This window comes from Callithrix jacchus, chromosome 1, assembly GCF_049354715.1.
Source record: "Callithrix jacchus isolate 240 chromosome 1, calJac240_pri, whole genome shotgun sequence".
In the NCBI taxonomy this organism is placed as follows: domain Eukaryota; kingdom Metazoa; phylum Chordata; class Mammalia; order Primates; family Cebidae; genus Callithrix; species Callithrix jacchus.
In genome coordinates, this window is record NC_133502.1 from 161878966 (window position 1) to 161891835 (window position 12870).

The window sequence follows — 12870 nt, forward strand, 5'->3', positions numbered from 1 at the left end:
GAAATTCAGGGAGGGAGATGTCAAAGCCACACTGTGCTGGGGTAACCAAGGCTATTGTTTATCGGGGGCTCATGTGTGCCCTCCTGGTGCTGAGCCCTGGATACACATTAGCTCATTTATTCCTCTAACAACGTCGTGAGGAGGTTCTAGAAATCCTATGTATGCCTAAGGAAACTGAGGCACGGAAAGGTTAAGCCCAAGGTCACCCAGCAAATAAGTGTGAAGTTAGTATCTGGAGCTCTCCCTAATGTAAGTATCACCTCCGTCCTCCTGAATTTTGCTGAACCTGCTGTGTTGGAGGGAGTGAAGGTAGAAGGGAGAGGAGAACAATCTGGAGGGTCTCTGAGCTGGTGGTGGAGGAAGCACAGGGGGTGCCAGCCTCTGGGTGGTTAAGGGGCTAGGCCTGGAGGACCTGGGGTGACACTGAGCTGGGAGAGCTAAGTGTCAGCTGAGCTGTCAAGATTCCTGGAAGCTAGTGTTGAGCTAGGGACCTGAAGCTGGGGAGCCAGAGCATGCCAAGCCTGAAGGAACAGCCCATCTTGAAAGCCTGGAGGTCAATTGTGGGGCAGGAATTCTAACAGCCTCTCCCCTTCTCAAATGACTTTACAGTTCACAGAACACCCTCCTGCCCTTTCTAAGACTTGGTCCCCTTGGTTCCCTGACATAGGAAGCAGCAGGGCATCCTCTCCCCCTTTCATGGCAGAGAAAACCGAGCTTGGAGGGAGGTTGCTGGGGATTACACAGCTAGAAAATGATGGAGTGAGGATTCCAGCCCAGGCCTTCTGGCTGTGTCCCTGGTGCTCTATCAAGTCCTGACTGTTAAGGACCACCCTGAGGCAGAGGCAAACCCCAGTTTGCACCCCCCCCCCCCAGTGTAGGAAGTGGTTTTTGAGGGCAGATGCAGAGCGCGGCATCTGTGGCGGCTGTGATGAATCATTGGAGTGAGAGCTGCAGGTTGCCCCTGGGTCAGCAGACCTCGCCGCTCGGTGAGTAGCTGTGTGATGTTGGACAAGTCACTTCCAGCAGCTCACCTCTACCTTCAACCCAACAGCCAGTGGGCATCTGGGGCCTAGGAGCCATAGCTGGTATGAGTGTGAACTCTGGGTGTCATAGCTGCCATCCCTCCCCAGCCTGTTCCAAGCTCTGGATTGGATTTGGGAGAGGATTTGATTAGGTCCTAAACAGTGGCTCCATTTAGAGGGCCTGGTTCATTTCCTGTGTGCTTACAGCAGACGAGACATGGGCAGAATTAACCAGAGAAGTGATGGATGGGAAAGACACAGACCCCCACCTTGGGAGGGCAGGGCAGTGGCTTCCAGCACTCTGGACCCAAGGCCCTGGGTGAGCAGGCTGGTCTCTCTGGGGCGTGCTGGCTGGATTCTTGTTACCCCAGCTGGTTGCAACAGCTGCCTCACTGGGTCCCCAACAGCCTGTACTTCCGCTATCAGAGCGCTCCCCATGCTCCTTGAAACTAGTTGTCCAACCTCTGTTTTTCCTGCTTAACTGAGGGCAGAGATTGTGTCTGACTTGTTCCCTGCTGTTCCCCCAGTACCTACCTCAGTGGATGGAGAATGAATGAATGCATGAATGCATGCATGCCTCAGTCCTCCCTGCTACCCTCACATCCTGCCCACACTCCCCAGAGCAGCTTTGACACAGCACAGCTCTGCCTGTGTCGTTTCATTGCTCACAGGGCAATCCCATGCTCACCATGTATTCTGCAACCTGGCCCTCATCTTTGCCTCCCCTCCTGCCCTAATTTTCTGCTACACTTGCCACCCCCCACCCCTGGGTTTCTCGGGTTTCCTGTAATTGCTCCAGAGACTCCATCAAACCACTTCCCACCCCAGCTCTTCCAAGAACACAGGCCTCACCAAACCTGCACGCAGTCCCTGTTCACACGAGCCTGCCTGGGAGCACAGAAAGGACCATGTGCTCTGGGCCCTGTTCACCAGCATCGGCTTGTGTGGGATGCGCCCAGGTGAGGGGTCTTAGGCAGCACTCCAGGCTGCTCCTCCTCCCTCTATAGCCCTCTGAGGGCCCCAAACACTTGTGTGTAAGGCTCCAAGGAAACAGGGAGAGACCGTGGGCAGGAGATGTGAGTTCTAATCCTGCATCAGCCTCTCATTCTCAGGTAATTCCCTTAACCTCTGGCACCCCAGGTTTCTTGTCTCTAGAATAAGACTACTGATAGCTCCCATTGGATCAAAAGCTTCTCCAGGGCCAGGCACTGTGAGATTCACATAGTCCTGTGAGTCCAGTGTGCTATCACCAGGCTCCATTCCCGATGAGGAAACAAGGTCTGAGGCATTGCTAGGCTTGACCAGAGTTGCACAGTTAAAAAGTGGCCCCATTGGGTTCAAAATCAGTCTGACTTGGGGATCCGAGCACATAACCACTGGGCCCTCTGAGAACCCTTCCGCCTTGGTTAGTTTCTCCCCTGATCCCTCCGGGTAGAGGCCCTCTGGGGACAGCACCCCTGCCTGAGCGGCACTTCCCCTCTTGGCTTTGTTTGGTTTGGCCTCGGTTTAGAATAGGGTTGGCAGAGGCAGGCTGACTTGCATTTCTGGTTTTGCATTTGTTGCTGCACTTTCCCCAAGGGGTGGACGGGCTCCAGCTGACAGTCACCACTGGGACAGACCTGGGCCCCACCCCCACCACCCAGGAAAGGGGAAATATGACCTGCTCCCCTCTCAGTGCCACTCCATGCCAGGCCCTGAGGGCACCTGGTTGCTGCTTCCTTCCGTCTTTCCCCAAGGACTATCAGAGGCAGGTGGCTGGGCCGGGGGACCGGCGTTGGGGTGGACCATGTGGGAGGGTGATAGGAGCTGGCTGTGGGGCAGTTTGTTTCTCCTGATGGAGAATATTCCCTGGTGGGTGGGGTGATGGGCTGGGGACTGGGTTGCTCATGGAGATGGAGATCAGAAGTGGGCTTGAGAAGAACAGGGCCAGAAGGCTTGGGCTCTGGCCCCAGCCTAGCCCCTGAATTGTGCAGGGTGGCTTTGAGCAAGTCACTAAGTCACTGTCCAGACTGGGCCCTCAGCCTTCCTGTTCACTCAATGGAGGGTCTTTCTGTCCACCTGGGAACAGCCTGAAGGGACCAAAGCACAGCCCTTAGTTTCCAGATGAGAATTCTGGACTGGAGGCCCTGGCATTACAATTGCCAACATTGACTCTGGTGTTTGGCAGAGTGTGGGGTGCATGGGAAACATATGTCGCTGGTTGAGGTCTGTAACTTCAGAGTCTCCCTCTAGATCAATGCCTTTTAAATCACTACCGCTGCCAACACCATCTCCTTTAAGGAGCTTTCCACTTTCTGCAGCATACCCTCCTGATATGTTGCTCAGGCATGCTGGTTATCGCATTTCATAGGTGGACATCTTGAGGCCCAAAGCTTGGTGACTGGCTCTACCTGACACCCCCGTGTAGGCCTCGGCCTTCCTGTCTATGCAGTGGGGATTTTGGATTGCTGTTGTTTCAGAGTCTGAGGCTATGAGGTCTGAGAGGGCCCTTGGGTAGAGTCATCTCTGAGCTGCAGGGAGGATTTCCAGGGCAAGAAGACCACAGCATCAGCAGGCACCTGTCTCTGGCCTGTGAGCCACAGCCTAAGGCGTGCCTGACCCTGGCCAGCTCCTGCTGGAGTCCTCTGAGGCTTCCCCTCCCTTGCCCAGCCACCTTCTCGGTTCTGCAAGGCTCCACTTTCACTTTCATGCTCCCAGGCTGAGGCTGTTACCCGCGCGGCGCTTTCACATCTGCTCACATCTGTGCTCCCAGATGCCAGCGTGACCCCTGACATGTGTGTGCAGCCGCCTGCAACTGCCCCAAGCCATGGCTGATGGCTGGCTCCCAGCTGTGGGGCTCCACCATTACAGACTCCCTGGGGCTTCAGAGATTTCTCAGCTTCAGGCATGGTCTTTTGGTGTCAGGGCAGCTGTGCAACAGTAGGTAAGCCACTGGCCTTTGGGTTCAGTTTTCTCATCCATCAAATGGACATTAATAATTTCTACAATGAGAGCTCTTACCCCATGTTCTGGGGGGTACTTACGCCTGAAGTTTTCTGCCAGTGTGAGTGCCCGCGTGTGCGCACATTCGCAAACACCCGTAGAGTTCCCGAGTATGGGTGGGGTCTTTCTCTTTCATTAGTTCTCAGCAGCTATGGCTTCTTGAAGGACAGAACCTAGGCTCTAAATAAACAGTTCCAGCTCCAGCATTCCTGGTCCTTGAGTGTGAGGGGCTCAGCCCAAGCTTGAGAACTGCCTCCCTGTGTGGCTGTGGCACCATGGACACTGCTGACTTTCTCAGGGCCTCAATCTTCTGGTGACGTAGCTTTTCAGACTTTCATCAAGAGAACCATTTTTCTCTTTGCTCATGAAATCTGCAGAAATGCAACTAAACCCCCTAGGATCCTGAGGGTTGTGTGTGAGGCAGGAGATGCTGTGTTTTTAAAGAATCCCTGAGGCTCCTCCCAGCAGTTTAGAAATCCCAGGGTGGGTGATCCCTCAGGGAGGTTCCATGTGTCTGTGACATCTGGCGAGTCCAGGTGTGGGCAGTATTTTCCAGTCCCAGTTTCATTCCAGTTCACTAGTTTCGAAAAGATACTTAAACGTTCAGAGCACATTCTTGTTTGAATGACTCATTCAGATTTTTTTTAACTTTAATTCAGGTAGAAGACATCCTGGGCTAGGTGCAGTGACTGCCCTGGCTTTGGGGCTTGGCTTGGTTCTGGTCTGTGAGCAGAGACTGCCTAGTTCTCCTTTATCCCCAGAGGCTTCAACCTGTTCCTTTTCTATAAAATGGGGACAGTGATCTTCTTTCATAGGGTTGTTGGGAATGCCATATAAGAGAGTTGGGTCATGCTGGCCTGGCACCGACATGGCAGGAGCTGGGATAGACAGTGGTTACCTCTCCCTCTTCTCCTGACCAGTTGTGTTTTTGATAGAGCAGAAAGTTCAAGCAAGAAGACAGGGTGAGAATTGTTACACAGCTAAGTCAAAGGGGCTTTCAGGGTTCCATCTGGCACTTCAGCTTTCAGACTGGGGGGCCGGGGTTCAGGTCACTTCCTAGTTTCATGTCAGCCTTTGATGCTGGCATCTCCGAGCCTCCCCTTCTGAACCGTTCTTGTTTTCTTTTTGTTTCCCAGATGTTTGAGACGGAGGCAGATGAGAAGAGGGAGATGTCCTTGGAGGAAGGGAAGGGGCCTGGTGCTGAGGATTCCCCACCCAGCAAGGAGCCCTCTCCTGGGAAGGAAGACCTTCCACCCAAAAAGGACTCTTCTTCTGGGCAAGAACCCCCTCCTGGCCAAGAACCACTGTCCAGCAACAACTCAGCTACCTGTGAAGAATCCCCTCCAGGCCCAGATGCCCTGCCAAGCAAGGATGCCCCACCATGCCAGGAACCTCCTCCAGCCCAAGACCTCTCACCCTGCCAGGACCTGCCCGCTGGTCAAGAACCCCTCCCTCACCAGGACCCTCTACTCACCAAAGACCTCCCTGCCGTCCAGGAACCCCCCACCCAGGACCTTCCACCCTGTCAAGATCTGCCTCCTAGCCAGGTCTCCCTGCCAGTCAAGGCCCTTATTGAGGAGACCACGAGCTCTGGGGACCTGCTAGCAGCCACTGGGGACCCGCCTGCGGCCTCCAGGCCAGCCTTCGTGATCCCTGAGGTCCGCCTGGATAGCACGTACAGCCAGGAGGCAGGGGCAGAGCGGGGCAGCTCGGGAGATGAGGAGGATGCAGAAGAGGAGGGGGAGGAGAGGGAGGAAGGGGAGGAGGATGAGGATGAGGACACCAGCGATGACAACTATGGAGAGCGCAGTGAGGCCAAGCGCAGCAGCATGATCGAGACGGGCCAGGGGGCTGAGGGTGGCCTCTCACTGCGTGTGCAGAACTCGCTGCGACGCCGGACGCACAGCGAGGGCAGCCTGCTGCAGGAGCCCCGGGGGACCTGCTTCGCCTCCGACACCACCTTGCACTGCTCAGACGGTGAGGGCGCCGCCTCAGCCTGGGCCATGCCTTCGCCCAGCACCCTCAAGAAAGAGCTGGGCCGCAATGGTGGCTCCATGCACCACCTTTCCCTCTTCTTCACAGGACACAGGAAGGTGAGAAAGCTACATGGGGAGGTAGAAGGATACAGGCAATGTGGGGAGGGCTGGCCCAGGGACTGCAGGGAGTGAGTAGTCACGGTGTTCCACCCCTGCTGTCCTGGCAGCCTCCCAGCGAACCTTCCACCCATTGGACGGAAGATAAAACTGAGGCCCAGCGGGACCCAGAAAGCAGAGCCCAGACTGAAACCCTTGACTTTAGGACTCCAGATGCTGTGTTCTTACAGCTGCACGGTCCCCACAGAAAGCAGAGCAGATGTAGCTTAGCCCAGGCCGTTGTGTGTTTAGATTTAAAAGATCTGAGATAGTAGCTGGAGAAATAGAGTTACAGCTTAGCCAGACTAGAAATCCATCAGCCAGCCACAGTGACAACACAAATTGATTCTGTGTCAATATTATCCTAAGCAGTTTACGTGAACTCATTAATTCTCACACAACAGCCCTATGAAGTAGATAGTATTTTTGTGACCATTTTACAGCAGAGGAAACTGAGGCAAAGAAAGGTTATCTAACGTGCTCTAGGTGACAAAGTATCAATGTCTGAACCAGAATTAGAATCTGGTTCCAGGACTAGTGCTTTTTTTTTTTTTTTGGAGTTAGAGTCTCACTCTGGCCCCCAGGCTGGAGTGCAGTGGTGCCATCTCTGTTCATTGCAACCTCCACCTCCGGCATTCAAGTGATTCTCTTGCCTCAGCCTCCTGAGTAGCTGGGATGATAGGCACCTGCCATCACTCCTGGCTAATTTTTGTATTTTCATTAGAGAGGAGTTTCGCCATCTTGGCCAGGCTGGTCTTGAACTCCTGACCTTGTGATCCACCCACCTGGGCCTCCCAAAGTGCTGGAATTACAGGCGTGAGCCACCGTGCCCAGCCCAGGGCTAGTGCTCTTAACCAACCACCACACTCTTTGCCTCTCGTGAATATTTATATACAGATAAATAAGTATTTATGAATTTCCTGCTGTGTACCAGGCCCTGTGCTCTGCGGCATAACAGGAACCACAGAAGTGTGTGAGGCTGGTCTCAGCCCGAGAGAAATCAGTTATCTGTGTGAGCCTTAACCGTGAACAGATGCGCCATGATCTTGAAGCCCACCAACTAGTCTGAGTCTGGGCTCCGTTTCTTACTGTGTGACTTTGATTGAGTCACTCAACTCCTCTGAACCTTAGTTTTCTTCTCTGAATAGTAGGGGTTAATAGCACTCACATTCCAGAATGGTTAGTGGAGGCCCTCAGGGAATGCTGGGTCCCATGCCTTCTCTTGAAATGCAACAGTCAGTGCAAGATGTTGGTGTGAAAAGTGTTATGAGGCCAGGTGAGTAGGGGTGGTCAGTGCCCACGGAGCACAACTGACTCAGAGATCTAGAACTTCAGGAGGAGAGACCCCAGGGTCTAGGGCCATCCGGGAAAGCTTCTGGAGGAAGATACCTCTCAGCTTGGCCTGGAAGGTTGAGAAGGATTATAATAAACAGAGAGAAAAAGGCAGGCATTCTCTGGCTAGAGCAGAGCATTCCTGAAGGGTAGATGCCTGGCACACGTGCTGCTATTCCTCCCTTCAACCCGTGGCAGACATCACTAATGGATTCCAGCATACTTCCTCACCAAGTTGGGACATGTCCTCAGAAGCCTGCTTAGCTTCTTAGACACTAGCAAGAAGGCAGGCTTGGTATTTAGGGAGATGCTTTTGCTGAAAGGTAGTCATTCTCAAAGGGCAGGCTGGGGCCCTCCAGGAAAGGTCCTTGAACTTTGGCCTGGGAACTGAATCTCATCTGTAAGTATGTGTGGTTCTCACACTGCGGTGTGCTCTGGAGTCACCCGGGGAGGTCATTAATAGAGAATTCCTAGTCCCCATACCCAAACTTGAATCAGAATCTCTAGGGGTGGTGCCCAGACCCTGTATTTAAACATGCCCCTGAGGGATCATGATCTTGCCAAAGTTTGAATATCACCATCTTAAGCCACTTCTTGACAGTTTCAACATGAGAGAGTCTAGAACGCTGTCCTTCCAAGGCAAGGCCTCAGGCTCACTCAGATCAGGCCTGGCCACTCCTCTTTGGAGGGCGGCTAAGGCCCACCTGCCTTGGGCATCCCAATCCTGATTCCCCCACTACACCCTTCCCAGTTCTATTCCCTCCCACCACACTTGCTCCAATACATTTATTTATATACAGATAAATTCACACATATTCCTCTGTATGCATCTATCTAATTCCCCGGCTCAGTTGGCCTCAGCTCCTATTTTGGGACAGATACTTCAGCCTGGGAGTCCGGCAGGCCCGGACCAGCTCTCTCTGGTCTCAGCTTCCCCCTTTGGGTGCCCAGGGTTCTCACTGGCACCGTCCCCTGTCCCATCCACTTTTAGCTGGTCATTTCCTTTCTTGGGTTTGAGTGGCTGAGCTGGCAGAGACATCAGAGGCTGCCCCCAGCCTGGTGGCTTCCACACAGCAGTCCTTTAGTCCTTTGCCACTCACATCCTGCCCCCTCCTGCCTGTCAGCTTCAGTATGAAACCCACCCTTTTCAAGAGGAGATGAAGCCCAGATGGGATAGACACCCTGGTCTAGCGCCATGTATTACTGGTACTGGGCCTTGGGCAAGCCCTGCCCCTCTGTGAGCCACAGTTTCCTCATTGGTTTCATGGGTGTGGTAATAATGCCTCCTTCCTAGGGTTGCTGGGAAGATTAAATAGCTTAATGCTTTAATAGTAAAGCATTTAGGGCAGTAACTGGTGCTCAGCACCTGGTGGGTGCTCCATAAACGGTAATCATGTGATGAGGAGGGGGAGGAGAAAAGAGCACTAACCAGATTAGTACTGGCTGTGTTGCCATTCGAAGTACAACCAGCCCCCTTTTCTCACCTTCCTGACATTGCTGCAAGGTGGACAAGCAGTTGTCTTACAGTGGGAGGCTCAGGCTAGCAAGAGATGTTTTGTCCCCAGCCACACAGCAAATAATGGTGGCGCTGGGCAAGGCCTCACCCTTGTCCAGTCCTCTGTGGCTCTAGCCCAGGCTCCGCCACCTCATGCTGATGAGGGGCCAGGGGTTAGGGGCTGGCAGAGGGACAGCGGCGCGTTCCCCCATGGCTTCTATCTTCCTGGCTTTGGCCTGGCTCTTCTGGGAGGGTCCCCTGATGCTGATGGGCCACTGTTCCCAGGCAATGCCAGGCAAGAAGTGAAGAGGAGTGGGATGAAGTGTTGAGGCTGTGGAGTCAGACAGACCCAGGTTCAAGTCTCAGCTCTGTCTCCTCCTCCCTGGCTCTGAGACCTTGGCCAGTTGCTACTTTCTCTGAGATTCAGTTTTCTCTTATAAATCGAACACGGAGTCCCCCTGGAGTTGCCCCAAGGGTTCCAGGGAGAGCAGTACATAGAAAGCTCTGTGCGGCGGCCTCAGGCTGTTCATTTGTGCTGCTGTGTGCATAAGCTGAGGCTGCTCAGAACGCAGGCTGCCTGCCACAGTGTGACACTCAGTCTCGACATTGTCCCCTCTCCACGTCCCTGTTTTCCTGCCCTCTTGTGTGCTGAGAAATTTCTACTGTGAGTAGGAATATCAGAACAGACAGACCTCAGAGATGTTCTGCTGGGCCATGGTGATCTCACAGATGGGCAGGCTGAGTCCAGAAAGGGACTATTCTCCAGCTGGCCGTCCACTGGGTCTGGTGCCCTGTGCTGAGTTGAGTGGTCTCATGGTGCCCCCTGCCGCCAGACCCCTGCCTTCCTGGCTGCTCCCTGAAGGGCCTGCAGAGCAGACCCACAGGCCTTTTTCCTGGGGAGTCAAGGAAGCCTGGGGAGTCATTGTGTTTGGGTCCAGGATGCTGCCATTGAATTCTATTCCAGCCTGTCTGGCTCAGCACAGGGGTCATAGGCTATTTCTTGATGGTGAGGAGACCACAGACCACGGGCTGCAACCCTTCCCTGGCCCTGCTTCCTTCCTCCCCTGCAGGGGACTAGCCTGGCAGAGGCGGTCCACAGAGGGTGCCAGCCCTGTTTCATTAAGCTCCCACCTAGGCCAGAGATCAGACAAGGGGACTTCAAAAATGCCTTCCAGCTCCAACACATGATAATACCTTCTAGCCTCCTATTTTTAAAAAGGCTAAAGAATTATTTCCAATGTGTGAACAAGTATAGAGTTTAGATCCAACGGTTTCCATGTGGTTCCATGGGGCCTGCCAGGCTGGGCTGGATCAGAGAGGGCAGCCATGGATGGCCAGGGAGCCCCAGAAGTCTGACCAGGACCAATAGGGGAAACCAGCTGAGCCCTGCTCACAGAAGGGTCCTTAGTTACCGGTGGGCTCTGGACCCAGACCACAGTTCCCTGCTACTTGCCAGTTCAGAGAGCCCATGCCAGTTACCAAACTGCCCTGGGCATCGGTTTCCTCAGCTGCACACTGAGGGGAAGTATCAGCAACTGACTCTTAGAATCCTTGCCAAGATTAAGTGAGATAAAGTATGTTAAAGCACGTTGGCCCAGCACCTGGCATGTAGTGAACGCTGCACAAATAACGGCAAAACCCACACTAGTAAGAGTACTCGCTCACTGCTGTGTGCGGGGCGCTGTACTGGGCACTCCCTGTGTTAACCTCCATAATCCTCACCACAGCCCTTTGAGGGAGGTCCACTTATTACCCGCATTTTACAAATGTGGAAACTGAGGCACAGAGAAGGCATGTAACTGAGCTAAGGTCAATTAGCCAGTAAATAATTGAGCTAAGGTTCAAATCCAGGCAATTAAAAATCTACACTTTTAACCATTACTATAATGACAGTTATAATTACAGTAAGAATTATAATTATTGTCCCAAGAGGTGGTAAGCTTCTAGTCCCTGGAGGGTGCTAGAGGAGGCTGGGCAGGCTCCAGGAATTCTGCCCGGAGTGAGGGAAGGGCTGCACGCCCTGGACTCGCCTCCGTTTACTTTTTAGCCGGACAGGGTGGCAGAGTGAGATAGTGGGGAGAAGATGGAAAGGAGAATCCTTTTGGAGAGTTTTGCAGGCTGGGCCTAGGGCAGGCCTTGCTGCAGCTGTGGGAGGCAGCACCCTGGGGGACCACTCTGGCCCCCTCCAAGGCCAGAGCCCAAAGCCTCCCTGCAGCTATGGGAAGTCCCTAGGGCTGGGAACCAGAACCCATTTTCCACCTCAGTATCTTCTTGGCTCACAGGCTCCTCTTGGTGCTCAGGTTTCCCCAGAAGCCCAGTGGGCTGACTCCCAGGGCCAGAGCTGCCCAGCCTCTCTGTCAGGTGCCTTGGCTTGGGTCAGTCCCTGCCGAAGATGATCTCCTCCCTGCAGTGGAAGGAAGAGCCCATTTCCCAGCAGCGCAGAGGCTGGGGGTGGTGGCTGGGTGGGAGTGGTCCCAGGCCCATTGTGTGGGGCCGATAAAGTACGGAAGCTGAGGTTAGAATGGGAGGAAGCCCAGGGACCCAGGGCTCTTTCCCACGGGTGGGGGCCTTGGGCACTGCCTCCCCAGGCCATCGCGACTGCTGCCTGTGTGTTCTCTGGGGTGACAGTGGTAACACTCATTGAGCAATGAGCACTGGTTACTGAGGGTGGCATGAGTGCCAGGACTGGGCCTTGGGGCCCAGACTTTATCCTGGTGAACCTTCTATCAGCCCTGTGAGGCTGTCACTATGCCTAAGCCATAGCTAAAAAAGTGGAAGCTGAGAGGCTAGGAAACTGATCCAAAGTTGGTGAAAGCAGGATTAATCTCCAGGTCTGGCTCCAAACCCTTGCTCTGAAATCACACCATATGGTGTGTGCCTCTGTGTGCACGTACACACATGTGTGTTTACAACTCTGGTAGGGCAGCATTCTCAGGAAGGAGGCAGCACTTCCCGAGTCTTTCACTGGAAACATTAAAATGTGTTCTGACCTTGCATTTTTGAGTAGCAGCATCCTCTGGTGGAGAAACACAGCCTTGAATTGAGGCAGATTCCAGCTCTGTCACTTAAATGCTGGGTCTCCTTGGGCAAGTGACTTAAATTATCTGATTCTCTGTTTACTGTTTATAGATTTACTGTGAGGTTTAATGAGATTGTATCTGAATTATGCCCCATCCAGGGTCTGGCCTATAGTATGAGCTAATGAAGGCGTAATTCATCCATCCATCCACTCATCTACTCTTCCATCTATCCACTCATCCATCCATCCATCCATCCATCCATCCATCCATCCATCCACCAACCCATGCATTTATCCACCCACCCATCCATCCACCCACCCATCCATTTATCCACCCACCCACCCAGCCACTCATCCACCCATCCACCCACCCACCCACTCATCCATCCATCCACCCACTCACCCACCCACCCACCCATTGATTTACCCATCCACCCACCCACTCATCCACCCATCCACCCACCCACTCACCCACTCATCCATCCATCCATCCATTCTTGGGTGGTTGTTCCACTAAGAAGCCGGTGGCTTCTCCTGCAGGCTCTATCTGAAATAAATGCATTCTCTCCTCCTCTCCCCTCCCCTCCCCTCCCCTCCCCTCCTGTCCCCTCTTCTCCTCTCCTATTTTCCTCTTCCTCTTCTTCCCTTCCTCTTCCTCTTCCTCTCCCTCCCCTCCCCTCCCCTTCCCATCTCCCTTTTCTTCCCCTCCCCTCCCCTCCCCTCCTCTTCTCCCCTCCCCTTTCCTTCCCTCCCCTCCCTTCTTTTCTTTTCTTTTCTTTTTATTATTTTCTTTCTTTTCAACAGAGTCTCACTTTGTTGTCCAGGATGGAGTGCAGTGGTATGATCATGACTCAGGTGATCTCCCACCTCAGCCTCCTGAGTACCTGG

The 12870-nt window shown here is 53.6% G+C and overlaps 1 protein-coding gene across 13 annotated transcripts in view; it reads left to right on the top strand.

Annotated features, from left to right (window-relative positions):
* RGS3 (regulator of G protein signaling 3) overlaps positions 1-12870 on the top strand; it is a 132574-nt gene that overhangs the window by 111585 nt on the left and 8119 nt on the right. For all 13 annotated transcript variants that reach the window (XM_035255135.3, XM_009001686.5, XM_078374626.1 and 10 more), the window contains one exon: positions 5141-6097. In XM_035255135.3, the coding sequence (XP_035111026.1) occupies positions 5141-6097 (957 nt within the window). The remainder of the gene's footprint in view (positions 1-5140; positions 6098-12870) is intronic.